Raw genomic sequence first — 16,745 nt, 5'->3', positions numbered from 1 at the left:
TTCTGAAATTTTAGAAGGAGAGAAAATATATACTTTTTAACATGGGGAGGGTTAAGGAGGGGGGTTGAGCTAGTGTAGCTGTCTCTGGCTTAAGTTAAAAGCACCACTCAATGTCTTAAACTTCTGTGTTCAACTTGCAGACTTCTGCATACCTAAACATTAGAGTCAGCAAAAGAATTCACTCAGAATCAGTAAGAGATGAGATGTTCTCATATAAGACATACTGTCATCATGGATGGTAACATCATTGTGTCCCAAGTACAGTAATCACTGTTTGGAATATAATGCTTGTATTTTATTGTCAGGAGTGAGGCGGGAGAGTAAGGAGTCTAGACTGTTGAAGGGTAACCTGTATTCTATGAGTATCCCTTAAGTGTTGTGAACAAAGCAACTTAAACTAAAACGAGGTTTAAATTACATTCCTGTTACCATGAGGACATATTACAATAGATGCTTAGACAACATAATGCTAAGTTATATAAAGCAACTTGTGGTATATGTTGCATTTTTGGTAACTTTATTTTAAAGGAGTTAGAGTTCAAATGTTCTGTTACAAACCACTTGGTTCTAAAATGGAAAACAAGTTGACTTCTAATGACGGCTCAGTTTGTAGGTGAATGCTTCACAAACTGTAGAAAGTAATACTGTTCAGAGTCTAAAGATTTCTTTAGGATGATTTCAAATCTGTACCACATTTAAATTTTTTTTTAATTAAAATATAATTTTTTTTTTAATTTTCCTGACATCTGGGGTCTTAAAAGCTAGCAAGTGGCCAGCTAGGATGCATCAATTGGTCTCAACCCACCTGGAGCAAAGGAAAATGAAGAACACCAAAGACACAAAGAAAATATTAGCCCAAGAAACAGAAAGGGCCATATAAGTTAGAGACTACATCAGCCTGAGACCAGAACTAGATGGTGCCCAGCTACCACTGATGACTGCACTGAGAGGGAACACAACATAGAGTCCCTGGTGGAGCAGGAGAAAAGTGGAATGCAGAACTCAAATTCTAGTAAAAAGACCAGACTTAATGGTCTGACTGAGACTGGAGGGACCCCAAAGGACATGGCCCCCAGACTCTCTATTAGTCCACAACTTAAACCATACCCAAGGCCAACTCTTCAAAGATTAGTCTGGACCACAAGACATAAAATGATACTGGTAAGGAGTGTGCTTCTTAGCTCAAGTAGACACAGGAGACTAAGTGGGTAGTTCCTGTCTGGAGGTGAGATGAGAAGGCAGAGGGGGACAGGAGCTGGTTGAATGGACACAGGAAATCCAGGGTGGAAAGGTGGAGTGTGCTATCACATTATAGGGAGAGCAACTAGGGTCATATAACAATGTGCCTATAACTTTTTGTATGAGAAATTGACTTGAATTGTAAATTTTCACTTAAAGCACAATTTAAAAAAAAATTGCCTGAATCCTTCTTCAACTTAGTACCTCATACATAATATAACTTGAATGCCGACAAGTCATGGCAAACTGAGCATATGACCTTAATTGCAGCATTTAAAGGATGCTTAGCTATGATAGGTATCAGCTTTGGTGAAGCAAATTATTTTGTGCTGAAAAGGGATTGTTTATTCATTCAAAAACGGGAGTCCGAAAAGACTGTAGTTAACAAATAGTGCTTCTGACTCTTGCTGACTTAATTATTAGGTAGTGTTTCATCATCTCCTACATACTGGTTTTAGGCATTAGAAAATGCCTTCTTTGAATACCTTTCAAGTGAACACTAGTCCTTTACATGACTCTGGCTTTGAGCAGACAATTCGAATTAGTGCTGTCTTCAATCACTCAGGAGCCCAAAACAGAGCCAGGCCCAAAAACATTAGAAAGATAAGTTCAGAATTACACAGCAGCAAGATTAGGGAATGTATTCCCTGCTTATTAACCATTTCTAACAAGCTGAATGCCAAAAGGCAGTCCTTGGAAATATGCCTAGACTTGCCCATTAGTACTAATAACCTTACAAAGAAAACAGATGAAGCAGTGATCTTAAATTAGAACTGCCTCATCATATAAAAAGCCATTGTTTACGCCAGTTTATCCAGGTGTCAGATGAACTATAAATGCTAAATCACTGCTTCATAATAGCGACATCTGGCAGATTTTTTGTTGCTCTAAAGAAATTGGCTCAGCTCAAATGATACCATTACAGGACGCTTCCTTTTCTTAAAATAGTTGAGTCAAATTCAAAAGGAAAACTCATCCAAAATACAAAGATGAAATTTTTACCTAAAATTTCTTTTTAAATATACTAAAGGAAAAAATGTACAACATCAATGAAAACAAAGTATAAGAAAGCATCCCCTTTATTTCAGCGTTACAGTACATCTTTGCAAGCATCTCAGAACATTGAGGAAAACAAGTAACAGTTGTAACTTTGCCTTCGAAGTTTATTCAAATTATAAATTGACTCACTCCAGTCTGGCTTTGTGGTTTGATTCTCCTCACAGTTACCATATGCCAGCACTATGCTAGGCCCTATTCCAAAAAGAAAAGCTATTTGCTTTTTGAAGATATGAACCTTTTTTGTGAGCATGTGTGTGAGTAGCTAAGCGGCCCCACACAGGTTTGTTACTCTGAAATTTACCCGTTAATACTGGCAAAATAGCTGCAGTGAATGGATTCATGATATATCTAAGTTTCTGATATCTGCAACTAAAAACTCCAAAAGTTGACTAAAGTTTTGTTGTTTTATAACTAAGCAATTTTGCATTCAGACTTTTAATATTTGAACTTGTAAAATCTGAATTTGCATATCAATCCCATTTGCTGACTTTGTGATCATGAACAAAGTGTTTAACCTCTCTGTGCTTCAGTTTCTTCATCCGTGTGGTATAGAAGGATTTAAAAACTTACGTAAAGTGACTAGCACAGCATAAGGCACTTCAAAGGTACACAATTAATGTTTGTTAAATCTTGACTGGTGAAATAGCAGAAACTAACAGTAAGTCCTTATTTTGCTAGAGTATGTCTAAGATGATAAAACCATACCCATGATTTGTCAAATGTGGATACCATTTTATAGAGGGTCACTTGTAGTTTAATATTTGTAATTCCTAAAAGCAGAATCCCATTTTAATGTATTACATTTTATTCCCAAAATGTTGAGATTTCCTGGGATTTAAGTCATAGCTTACTTTTATGGGCCTTTAAATTTGAAAAAGTGTTTAATGGCACATGGGCAAAATAATAAGACCCTATAAAGTTATGTTTCTCCAAGTTCCATTTCAGAGTCTTTTCTTATAAATAAGTGAAATTGGCAGGTTCCACTCAGTAATGGAAAACAAAACTAAAATGCTTCACACATTTCACTTTGTCTTTTGAGTTTGTGTATTTTTTATCTTCAGCAAGATAAATACAAAATTATTTTGAACAGCAAAATCCAGATAGTGGCTGCGAGAGGCCAGAAACTGTATTCGTCAGGATATTTAGGGAAATGCTCATATAGAATTGATTTGTTGGCTGAGATGCCTATCATTTCTAATTCTACATAATATGACTAAATTTATTTGAGGCAGACTTGCCTTTAGGGCCAAAAAATATTGCGGCTAACAGTAGGGAAAATTAATGACACAAAAGTAGGTTCTTGAGAAGATCATTAAAATTGATGAACCTCTAGCCAGACTGATCAAGGGAAAAAAAGAAGAGGCAAATTATTAATATCATTAATGAAAAAGAGACATTGCTGCATATTCTACAGATATAAGAAGGAACATAAGGGAATGTTATGAACAACTTTGTGCCAATAAAATCACAATTTAGATGAAACGGACAAATTCCTTGAAAGACACAAACAACCCATATTGTGTTGTTTTTGTTGTTGGGTGCCATCAAGTCAGTTCTGACTCATAGCAACCCCGTGTACAGCAGAACAAAACACTGTCTTGTCTTGCACCATCCTCACAATCATTGCTATGTTTGAGCCATTGTTGCAGCCACTGTGTCAGTCCGTCTCCTTGTGGGTTGTCATAGGTTGAATTGTATCCCCCAAAAATATGTGTCAACTTGCCTAGTCCCTGACTTTCAGTATTGTGTGATTATCCACCATTTTGTCATCCAGTGTGATTTTCCTATGTGTTGTAAATCCTATCTCTGTGATGATATTGAGGTGGGATTAGTGGCAGTTATATTAATGAGGCAGAACTCAATCTACAAGATTAGGTTGTGTCTTAAGTCAATCTCTTTTGAGACATAAAAGAGAGAAGTGAGCAGAGAGACATGGGGACCTTATACCACCAAGAAACAAGAGCCAGAAGAATAGTGTGTCCTTTGGTCATGGAGTCCCTGTGCTTAAAAGCCCCTCAGCTGGGGAAGATTGATGACAAGGACCTTCCTCCAGAGGCAACAAAAAGAGAAAGCCTTCCCCTGGAGCTAGCACCCTGAATTTGGACTTCTAGCCTACTAGACTGTGAGAGAATAAATTTCTCTTTGCCAAAGCCACTCACTTGGAGTATTTCTTTTATAGCAACAGTAGATGACTAAAACAAGTACCTTCCTCTTTTTCGTTCTGTTTCACTAACCCTCTACCTTACAAAGCATGATGTCTTTCTCCAGGGATTGGTCCCTCCCGAAAACATCTCCAAAGTATGAGATGAAGTCTCACCTTCCTCACGCCCAAGGAGTATTCTGGCTGTACTCCTTGTAAGTCAAATTGTTCGTTCTTCTGGCAGCCTGTGGTATATTTAATATTCTTCGTCAACGCCATAATTCAAAGGCATCAATTCTTCTTTAGTCTTCCTTATTCATTGTCCAGCTCCCGCATGCATGTGAGGTAATTGAAAATACCATAGCTTGGGTCAAGTGCACCTTAGTCCTCAAAGTGACATCTTTGTTTTTTAACACTTTAAAGAGGTCTTTTGTAGCAGATTTGCCCAATGCAGTATGTCGCTGATTTCTTGACTGCTGTTTCCATGGGCAGTGATTATGGATCCAAGTAAAATTAAATCCTTGACAACTTCAATCTTTTCTCCATTTATCATGATGTTGCCTATTAGTACAGTTGTGAGGATTTTTGTTTACTTTATGTTGAGATGTAATCCATACTGTAGGCTGTAGTCTTTGATTTTCATCAGTAAATACTTCAAGTTGTCTTTACTTTCAGCAAGCAAGGTTGTGTCATGTGCCTATCGCAAGTTGTTAATGAATCTTCCTCCAATCTGGATGCCTCATTCTTCTTCATATAGTCCACCTCTCGGATTATTTGCTCAGCATACAGGTTGAATAAGTATGGTGAAAGGATGCAACATGATGCACACCATTCCTGATTTTAAACCACAGAGCATACCCTTGTTCTGTTCGAACGACTGCCTCTTGGTCTATGCATAGATTCCTCATGAGCATAATTATGTGTTCTGGAATTCCCATTCTTTGCAATGTTACCCATAATTTGTTATGACCCACACAGTCGAATGCCTTTGCATAGTCAATAAAACACAGGTAAACATCCTTCTGGTATTCTCTGCTTTCAGCCAAGATCCATCTGACATCAGCAATGATATCCTTCATTTCACGTCCTCTTCTGAATCCGGCTGGAATTTCTGACATTCCCTGTTGATATACTGCTGCAACTGCATATGAATGATCTTCAGCAAAATTTTACTTGCATGTGACATTAGTGATGCTGTTTGAAAATTTCCACATTCTGTTGGATCACCTTTCTTTGGAATGGGCACAAATACGGATCTCTTCCAGTCAGTTGCCCATATAGCTGTCTTCCAAATTTCTTGGCATAGACAAGGGAGCACTTCAGCGCTGCATCTGTTTGTTGAAACATCTCAGTTGGTATTCTGTCAATTCCTGAAGCCTTGTTTTTCACCAGTGCTTCCAATGCAGCTTGGATTTCTTCCTTCAGTGCCATCAGTTCTTAATCATATGCTACCTCCTGAAATGGTTGAAGATCAACCAGTTCTTATTGCTACAGTGACTCTGTATTCTTCCCATCTTCTTTTGATGCTTCCTGTGTCATTCAATATTTTCCCCATAGAATCCTTCAATATTGCAACTTGAGACTTGAATTTTTCTTCAGTTCTTTCAGCTTGAGAAAAGCTGAGCGTGTTCTTCCCGTTTGGTTTTCTCACTCCAGGTTTTTGCACATTTCATTATAATATTTGACTTTGTTTTCTCGAGTCACCCTTTGAAACCTTGTGTTCAGTCTTTTACACCATCATTTCTTCCATTCCCTTTAGCTACTGTACATTGAAGAGCAAGTTTCAGAGTATATTCTGCCATCCATTTTGGTCTTTTCTTTTTAATTACCTTTTGCTTTCTTCATGTATGATATACTTGATGTCATCCCACAGCTCATCTGGTCTTCAGTCATTAGTGTTCAATGCATCAAATCTATTCTTGAGATTGTAATTTCAGGTGGGACATACTTATGGTCATACTTTGGCTTTTATTGACTTGTTTTGATTTTCTTCAGGTTCAACGTGAACTTGCATATGAGCAATTGATAGTCTGTTACACAATCAGCCCTTGGCCTTGTTCTGACTGATGATTTTAAGTTTCTTCATCATCTTTCCAAGGATGTAGTCGATTTCATTTCTGTGTATTCTGCATGGTGAAATCCACAGGTATAGTCGCCATTTATGTTGTTGAAAAAAGGTATTTGCAATGAAGAAGTCATTGGTCTTGCAAAATTCTATTATGCGGTCTCTGACATTATTTCTGCCACCAAGGCTATATTTTCCAACTTCTAGTCCTTCTTTGTTGCCAACTTTTGTATTCCAATCATCAGTAATTGTCAATGCATCTTAATTGCATTTTTGATTAATATTAGATTACAGAAGTTAGTAAATACCTTTAATTTCTTCATCTTTGGCATTAGTGGTTGGTGCATAAATTTGAATAATAGTCATATTGAATTTGAATAATAGTCATATTAACTGGGCTTCCTTATAGGTGTATGGATATTATCCTATCACTGACAGTGTTGTACTTCAGGATAGATCTTGAAATGTTCTTTTTGACGATGAATGTGATACCATTCCTCTTCCATTTGTCGTTCCTGACATAGGAGATCATAGGATTATCTGATTCAAAATGGCCAATACCACTCTATTTCAGCTTACTAATTCCTAGGATATTGATCTTTATGTGTTCCATTTCATTTTTGATGACTCCCAGTTTTCCTAGATTCACACTTCTTACATTTCACATTCCAATTAATAATGGATATTTGCAGCTGTTTCTTTTCTTTTTGAGTTGTGCCACATCAGCAAATGAAGGTCTCGAAATCTTTACTCAGTCCACATCAAGGTCGACTACTTTGAGGAGGCAGCTCTTCCCCAGTCATATTTTGAGTGCCTTCCAACCTGAGGGGCTCATCTTCCGGCACTATATAAGACAGTGTTCCGCTGCTACTCATAAGATTTTTGCTAGCTGATTTTTTTAGAAATAAGTCACCAGGTCCTTCTTCATTGTCTGTCTTAATCTAGAAGCTCCACTTAAACCTCTCTACCATGGGTGACCCTGCTGGTATTTGAAATAACAGTGGCATAGCTTCCGGCATCATAGCAACATGCAAGCCACCACAGTACGATAAACTGAGAGATAGACGGTTGTCAAATAGGGTAGCCATCGGTTAAACAAGTAAAGAGTTAAAAAAGAAGAAGTTCACATACTTATGATTTCATTTATCTAAAAGTCTAGTAAATTAATCCATAGTGACAGCAGATCTATAATTGGGGAAAGAGGTGAAGACAAAGAGAGGGCTTATAAAGAAGCACAAGAAAACTTTGGGGGGTTATGGATATGTTCATTATCTTGATTGTAGTGATCATTTCATAGGTGTGTGCATATATCAAAAGTCATTGTACACTTTAAACATGCAGTTTATTTTAGGTCAAGTATATCAATAAACCTGTTGAAACAAAACAACTGCATATGTATCAATGAGGTGAGTGAATGAGGACTACCACATTGGGAGACACGGTTGACAGCTGAGACTAAGACATAGGGGGCTAATAAACCAAGGAAAGAAAAGCATTGTTTCTTTAATCATTGTATTTTCCGTTATAGAGTTGGAAAAAAGTATTACTAGTTATAATAACCACTTTCATGAACTGTTTACTATCTTTTGATAGTATTTTATTGTTTTTTTTCTGTGAAAGTTTACACAGCAAGTTAGGTTGCCATTTAACAATTTGTACACAGTTTGTTCAATGATACTGGTTCCATTTTACACAGTGTGTCAACTTGCTCAGTATTTCTGCTCTGGATGTTCCATTTCCAGTAATCTAGCTTCCCTGCCCCATACCTTCTCATCTTTGCTTTAGAGTAAGCATTGACCGTTCGGTCTCATACAGATAATTTTTTAAAGGAGAACTGCTTATTTTTATGCCCGATTATTATGCTGCAAAATAATAACTGTTGATTCCTAATATGTGACAAGTTGACTTAAGTTTTACTTAATTATAACTATAAACTCTTCAAGTATGCTTAGCCCTTATAATTATTTGCTCATATAACATCATCATAGAAACCCATGTTGTCTAATCCCCTTATTTTCACTAATGAGAAAATTCAGATAATACATATACGGCACACTGCGTACTTCCTGAGAGCCATGTCACAGTGTCCCATGGAGAGCTCTTCTGTCCTGTGACCTGATGCAACAGAAAAGGCAGTGGCTCGGATGAGAGAAGCAGCTCCACAGTATGCAGGCCCACTGCATGGGAGTCACTCTCTTTTACTGTGTCTTCCCAAGATCCATTTTACTTTGTACTGCTTATGAGCTGAAATTTTAGTTCCATTAAAAAGCCAATAAGAAAATGTAGGAGGAAAAACCTTTAATCATTACAGAAAACTAGGTTTCTAATCAGATGATAAAGTTTGATAAATCAATGATATCCAGATCATGACTTTTAATTCCCATTGGTCCATTGGGCAATGAACATAATACACATCCCAAGTATGGCCCACTTTGCCAAATCAAACTTGGAGAGGAAAGCTGATTACACACAGCCTGCCTGCAGTGCTCATTTGAAACAGCTTTTAAACTAGTACAATTAATGATTGGAACTTGTCTCAGCCAAACAAAAATGCCCTAACTGGTCATGAGAGATTGTTTGAGCAGTATAGAGGTGGAATTACTAGGTAGACTGAAGAGTCTATCACAAAGTCATCAGCCTGCCTTCTCACAAGGTAAGATGACTCCATAGAGCCTGCGTACAGCTTGCCTAAAAGTATGCTCATAGCTCAGTACTGTTCCAAGCTTCACTCTGGCCCCTCCTTCCCATATCGTTCTCTTCTCCTTATGCCTATATCTGGAGACCTCTCTGCCTGATTTACTGAGGAAAAAAATTAAGGTTAAAAGGCATAAACTCTTCTCCCTTTCCATGGCACTTGAGAATATCTTTACTTAACTCCTCTGTCCCTTTGTATTTCCAAGGCTATCCCCTAACCCTTAGCCTCATTCATTCTTGTTTTTCCAGGGCCTTATGCTCTTAGTTGGAGCCCTGGTGGCACAGTGGTTAAGAGCTCAGCTGCTAACCAAAAGGTCAGCAGTTCAAATCCACCAGCTGCTACTTGGAAACCCAGTGGGGCAGTTCTACTCTGTCCTGTAGGATCGCTATAAGTCGGAATCAACTTGACAGCAATGGGTTTTGGGTCTTCACTTTTTTTTTTTTTTTTTTCCCCTTTGGTGCTCTTAGTTATCAGCTCTTTCTCCAAAATGTTCTTTTCTCTTTATTGGCTCCCTCCTGCATTGCCTGCAGATATACACACATTTCTATTGTCCAGAAAAATGTCTCCAGCTGTGCCCTTAAGCCATCGTCTTCTCTTCCCATTCCTTTCACTCCAAACTTCTTTAAGTACAGTTTTCCTTGTTGTATTTCGCATTAGGTCCCTGGGTGGCGCAAATGATTTGTACTCGACTGTTAACCAATTTGCTTCTGTAAAGATTACAGCCAAGAAAACCTTCTGTTACATATGGGGTCGCCATGAGTCGTATCAACTTGATGGCAACGGGCTTTTTTTTTGTTTTTCTTTATTCCACACTACTATGAGTCGGAATCAACTCGACAGCACTGGTACTGGGTTTTATTATACCACAAACTCCTGGAAAGTAGAAACCACAACTTACATTGATTTATGTCAAATGCCCAGCACAGTGGGATGTAATAAGTGGGCCACAGATCTTGGAGCCCAACAAGTCAGTATTCAAATTTGAGCTCACAAGTTACTGTTGGATGACCTTGGGTAAATTACTTAATCTTGCTGTTTCTTAGTTGTAAAGTGGGGATAATAATACCTATCTTGCAGTGTTGTTGTGGAAATTAAACAAAATGTTTTATAAAACACCTAGCATGGTATCTGGCAAGGAGTCCTGGTGGCGCAGTGGGTAAGTGCTCAGCTGCTAATTGAAAGGTCTGCAGTTCGAATCCACTAGGGGCTCCACGGGAGAAAAAACCTGGCGATCTGCACCCGTAAAGATTTCTGCCTAGGAAACCATATGGGCAGTTCTGCTGTGTCCTATAGGGTCCCTGTGAGTTGAAATTGACTTGACAGCACACAGCAACACGGTATCAGGCACATAGTAGATGTTCAAAAAGGCTAGCTCCTTTCCTTTCTCAGCTCATGGGAGGGATTCAAGTATTTGTTGAATGAGTGACCAAATGGTCTCATGTATATTTCAGGTTGGCATTCAGTGTCATAACATTCCACCTTTTGTTTGATCTTTTCTCACTTTTTTTTGCTTTGTGTGTTTCAGGTTCACAACCAGTATCCAACTGAGTTTGAATTCAATCTATATTACTTGAAGTTCTTGGCTTTCCACTATGTGTCTAATCGCTTTAAAACATTTCTTCTGGATTCAGACTATGATAGATTAGAGCACGGTACGTGTTTTTATGCGTTTGATTCATCTTTGTTAGTTTTATGTACTTTTAATGAACGCTTTAATAAAATAACTATCCCAGGTGTGGCAGGGACATTTTAGGTTTTGCCCTGAACTATAAATGTGGAGTAGATATGAATGAGCGCTCAGATTCTGAGAGTATATGTTTGTGTTAGTTCTTAGGGAAGGGAAGTGGTCACTCCTGTACTTCTTTTACAAAATTAAATCTGTTAACTATTTTGAATATTCCAAGTGGTATCACTTTTTTAGCAAGAATTTTTGACTCATAGTTTTTCCATCCCTGATACACTCTTATAGAAAGCATGCCTGCCTTTGAAGGCAGTGTGCATAGCAGTTAAGGCCATGGACTCTAGATCAAATAGAACAAGATTAAATCCTAGCACTGCCAGTCAGTCACCAACTGAGTACTTTGGGTAAGTAGGCACCTCTCTGAGCCTCGTTTTCTTCACCTGCAAAATGTGGACAATAGTAGCCCCCATCTCTTAGGGCCATCATGATCACATAGGGATATGTTTGTAAATTTCTTAGCACAGTTGTTAGCATGGAGTTAAGCACTCAATAAAATTTAGACATCATTATTATAATTTTTAATAGCAGTAGTAATTTTTTTAAATTGTGCTTTGAGTGAAAGTTTACAGCTCAAACAAGTCACTTTCTCATACCAAAAACTTACACACACACCGTTATGTGACCCTAGTTGCTCTCCCCATAATGTGACAGCACACTCCCCCTTTCCACCCCAGATTTCCCATGTCCATTCAGCCAGCTCCTGTCCCCACTCTGCCTTCTCATCTCACTTCCAGACAGGAGCTGCCCATTTAGTCTCATGTATCTAGCAGTAGTAATTTTAAAGAGTAGGTTCTAAAAGTCAGTCTGTCCCTATGAAAACATTCTCCAAAGGGATTTTACATGTCTATTTTTGTTGTTGGGTTTTTTTTTGGGGTGGGGATGAGAATAAACGTAACTATTTTTGTTAAGACAAGCAAACAAAAACCAGGTACGTTTTATGTACCTCAGTATTTAGAGAGGACTCTTTTAGTGGCAACAAAACATTTAACTGACGTTGTGTTTAAAATCCAGATTCAGGAAATGCTGCTTCCCAGTGCATGCTAGTGCAGTTGTCTCGTAAAACGTTTCATATTTTTGGTAAGGGAGACAGTGCTGGTGAGACAACTTCCCATCCTGCTTATTATCCCAACCCTTTGTTGACTCATAGAATTGTCATTCCACACATCATAATCAGAAACCTTAATTTCTTAAGCACCCATGTCTTGGGAAAGCATTAAGTAGAGCTGGTTACAGCTGTCTCAGGCCTGATCTTGCACGGTGACTAAGGGGTCACCATGTCACTCAGCTTTACCACTGAAAGGAACAGCATATGTGGACAATATTAGCCTGAGAGAAGTACAATTTTTTTTTTCCCTGGAATAGTACTTTCATTATTTTGGTAGAGCAATTTTACTGATTTAAACTAATAAGCAGATCATCTTAGCAGCATGCAGATATGACCAAAGATCAAGGTTTCCTCTGCAGCAGATAATGGCTATCTTTGCTAGTGAAGCAACAAAGCCTAGCGCAGTGGTTCCCAACCTTGACTAAACGTTATAATCACCTGGGAAGCTTTTAAAACTCCCAGTGTCCAACCAACACCCCCAGGCCAGTTCATCTGAACTGGCTTGTGAAGGCCAAGGGGGACAGAAGCTGGCTACATAGACACGGAAATAGAGGGTAGACAGAAGGTGTCTCATTAGGGAGAGAGAAACTAGGAGTATATAGCAAAGTGTATATAAGTTTTTGTATGAGAGACTGACTTGATTTGCAAACTTTCACTTAAAGTACAATCAATTTAAAAAAAAAAAATTGGAGAATAAGGACTTTCAACCACTGCTGGTGGAATTCGTCAGTCGTAGTTTTTAAGGTTTCTTCGGAAAAGCCTACACACAATTAACTCCCCTGTGTCCTTGAAGACTAATATTACATACTGAAGATTATTACATACTGAATTAAAGAGTTGTGATCTGACAGTACTTAAACTAGGTATCCGATGATTCTGTTTTTTAAGGTGTATAATATGTTGTCCTGGAAACCTTGGTGGCATAGTGGTTAAGTGCTACGGCTGCTAACCAAGAGGTCGGCAGTTTGAATCCACCAAGTGCTCCTTGGGAACTCTGTCGGGCAGTTCTGCTCTGTCTTACAGGGTCGCCATGAGTCGGAATCAACTCAATGGCAGTGGGTTTTGTTTTTTGGTTTTTTGTGTTGTCCTAAAAAAAAAAAAAAGAGGTCATTAAAAAGACAGGAAAGAAAGAAAAGACCAAAATGGATGTCAGAAGAGACTGTGAAATTTGCTCTTCAATGTGGAACAGCTAAAGCAAAAGGAAGAAATGATGAAGTCAAAGAACCGAACAGAAGATTTCAAAGGGCAGCTCAAGAAGACAAAGTATTATAACGACATGTGCAAAAAGCTGGAGGTAGAAAACCAAAAAGCAAGAACACACTTGGCGTTTCTCAAGCTGAAAGAAGAGAAGAAAAAAATCAAGCCTCAAGTTGCAAAAGTGAAGAATTCTCTGGGAAAAATATTAAATGACTCAGGAAGTATTAAAAGAAGGTGGAAGAAATATACAGAGTCATTATACCAAAAAGAATTGGTTGACATTCAACCATTTCAAGACGTAGCATATGATCAGGAACAGATGGTACTGAAGGAAGAAGTCCAAGCTGCTCCTGAAGGCATTGGTGAAAAACGAGGCTCCAGGAATTGATGGAATATCAATTGAGATGTTTCAACAAACAGATGCAGCGCTGGAGGTGCTCACTCATCTATGCCAAGAAATATGGAAGACAGCTTCCTGGCCAACTGACTGGAAGAGATCCATATTTATGCCTATTCCCAAGAAAGGTGATCCAGCTAAATGCAGAAATTATCAAATATTAATATCACACACAAGCAAAATTTTGCTCAAGATCATTCAAAAGCGGCTGCAGCAGCATGTCAACAGGGAACTGCCAGAAATTCAGGCCGGATTCAGAAGAGCATATGGAACCAGGAATTTCATTGCTGATGTCAGATGGATCCTGGCTGAAAGCAGAGAATACCAGAAGGATGTTTACCTGTGTTTTATTGACTGTGCAAAGGCATTCGACTCTGTGGATCATAAATATGGATAACATTGCAAAGAATGGGAATTCCAGAACACTTAATTGTGCTCATGAGAACCTGTACATAGATCAATAGGCAGTTGTTTGGACAGAACAAGAGGATACTGCTTGGTTTAAAGTCAGGAAAGGTGTGCATCAGGGTTATATCCTTTCACCATACCTATTCAATCTGTATGCTGAGCAAATAATCCAAGAAGCTGGACTGTATGCAAAATGGGGCATCAGGATTGAAGGAAGACTCAACAACCTGCATTATGCAGATGACACAACCTCGCTTGCTGAAAGTGAAGAGGACTTGAAGTACTTACTGATGAAGATCAAAGACCACAGCCTTCAGTATGGATTACACCTCAATATCTCAGTTAAGAAAACCAAAATCGTCACAACTGGACCAATGAGCAACATCATGATAAACGGAGAAAAGATTGAAGTTGTCAAGGATTTCATTTTGCCTGGATCCACAATCAACACCCATGGAAACAGCAGTCAAGAAATCAAAAGATGCTCTGCATTGGGCAAATCTGCTGCCAAGGACCTGTTTAAAGTGTTAAAAAGCAAAGAATTCACCTTGAAGACTAAGGTACGCCTGACCCAAGACTTGGTATTTTTAATCACATCATATGCATGTGAAAGCTGGACAATGAATAAGGAAGACCAAAGAATTGACGCCTTTGAATTGTGGTGTTGATGAAGAATATTGAATATACCATGGACTGCCAAAAGAATGAACAAATCTGTCTTGGAAGAAGTACAACCAGAATGCTCCTTAGAAGCAAGGATGGCAAGACTTTGTCTTACATACTTTGGACATGTTGTCAGGAGGGATCAGTTCCTGGAGGACATCATGCTTGGTAAAGTAGAGGGTCAGGGGAAAAGAGGAAGACCCTCAATGAGATAGATTGTCACAGTGGCTACAACAATGGGCTCAAGCATAACAAGAATCATGAATATGGCACAGGACTGGGCAGTGTTTTGTTCTGTGGTACATAGGGTCACAATGAGTCAGAACTGACTTGACGGCATCTAACAACAACAGTGTTGTCCTAAGCCAGGCATGTATTGTAAGAAAACTCCCCTAAACTTGGTGGCGATCACCAGGTATTATTGCACAGAGAGAGAGAGAGAGACTTGCCCTAAGGCATGGAAGGCCAATGATTGCATCATCTCTTCCAGCTTCAGCTTATTCTCCTGTGAAAAGTGCCCAGAGCCTTTTTTAGTTGGGGCTGACTTCCACACAGCCCTTAAGTGTAATCCACACCTCAGGGCCCCAGTGGAGGGATAAATGGATGACATTAAAAGTCCGTTCAATCCCTAGATCATTCTTAACTTTGCACACTGCAATCACTTGGGAAACTAAAAATTACAAATCTCTGAGTCCCATCCCCAGAGATTCTGATTTAATTGGTCTGAGATGAGACCTGGGCATCGGAGTTTTTTAAGCCCTAGGTTTCCAATAAGCAGCCAAGGTTGAGAACCACTGCACTAGATCTTATAATTTAAAAATAGAGAAGAAAACATTTAGTCTAGATTTTATGCAACCTTGGGCTTAAGACATTCCATTTAGAAAAATCCTTGTTGACTTTTGACTGAGCCGTTTCATTCAAAGCAAGCCAGCACTGCTAAGAAAGGTACCCTACGGAGCCTTTTGAAGAAATTCCTCCTGCCTTACTCTGACACATCTCCCTCCCTATTAAAAACAAAATGGGTACATGTGAGTACCGATAATAGATTATTTGAAGGGTACAAAGGGAGCATCAGAAAATTCCTGAAGTGCCTCCCTAAATACTTTTGTTGTTAAGTCACCCAAGGATACAGTCCACACCCTTCTGTCATCCAACGTCTTTGTGCCCATGATTTGCGGTATATATAAACTTCTAAACAAGAAAACACTTTAAATGGCTATATAATGCATAACCAGCAACTTAAAAAAGAAACATGAAATTATGTTTTTAGTGTTTCATCAAATCAACTCTAACTCCTTCCATTTTCTCTTTTAAAATGTGTAGAATGTCTCCTGACAAGAGTCTTCTGTGAATCTAGACAGATACGTGGAAGATGGAGACTAGAAGAGAGTTAGGATACACTGCTAAAAACTTAAAAAACCTTATCAGATGTTTCCTTCCATTTGGATTTGTTTTCCTATAGCTGTGAAGCTTGTTCCTATCGTTAGCTTTGCAGTTGTCTTCTAAGGTTTCTGCACGCGTGTTGCCATTTCTAGAGCCATAAGAAATTTTCTACTTTTTCATTTAGTATGTGTATCATATTATCAGGCAAAATTTTTATCTGACTTTATTTTGTTGAACTTTTTGGTTTTTTTTTTGTAGGAACTTTATTTGATGATAAAGGAGACAAGCATGCCAAAAAAGGGATTTGTATCTGGGAGTGTATTGATAGAATGCATAAGAGGAGTCCTGTTTTCTTTAATTATTTATATTCACCAATGGAAATAGAGGTACAGTAAGAAATCATTTATGTTTTATTTTCTGAATATTTTCTATTAAAATTTTCCTTTGTTTTAGTGTATAGCTTTTTGACTAGGTTCCATACCAAAGGCTATTTAAAAGTTTGAGATACTGGGTTTGGGTTGTGATGGAATGGAGACTAAAAATCAAAGCAACTTTCCCCAGAAAGAACTAAGGGAGCTTAAGCCTTGACAGTTGGTATAATCTGAAAAATCTAAAATACTTTAGGAAAGATTTCCTCAAATCAATTTGGGCCA

At 38.4% G+C, this 16,745-nt stretch overlaps 1 protein-coding gene across 7 annotated transcripts in view; it reads left to right on the top strand.

Annotated features, from left to right (window-relative positions):
* Window positions 1–16,745, top strand: part of SBF2 (SET binding factor 2) — a 519,656-nt gene that overhangs the window by 486,326 nt on the left and 16,585 nt on the right. For all 7 annotated transcript variants that reach the window (XM_049890356.1, XM_049890355.1, XM_049890357.1 and 4 more), the window contains 2 exons: window positions 10,724–10,850; window positions 16,351–16,478. In XM_049890356.1, coding sequence (XP_049746313.1) covers window positions 10,724–10,850; window positions 16,351–16,478 — 255 coding nt within the window. The remainder of the gene's footprint in view (window positions 1–10,723; window positions 10,851–16,350; window positions 16,479–16,745) is intronic.

This window comes from Elephas maximus, chromosome 7 (assembly GCF_024166365.1).
Source record: "Elephas maximus indicus isolate mEleMax1 chromosome 7, mEleMax1 primary haplotype, whole genome shotgun sequence".
Classification (NCBI taxonomy): Eukaryota; Metazoa; Chordata; class Mammalia; order Proboscidea; family Elephantidae; genus Elephas; species Elephas maximus.
Note: the sequence above shows the minus strand (reverse complement) of the source record. Positions and strands in the feature narration are given on the sequence as shown.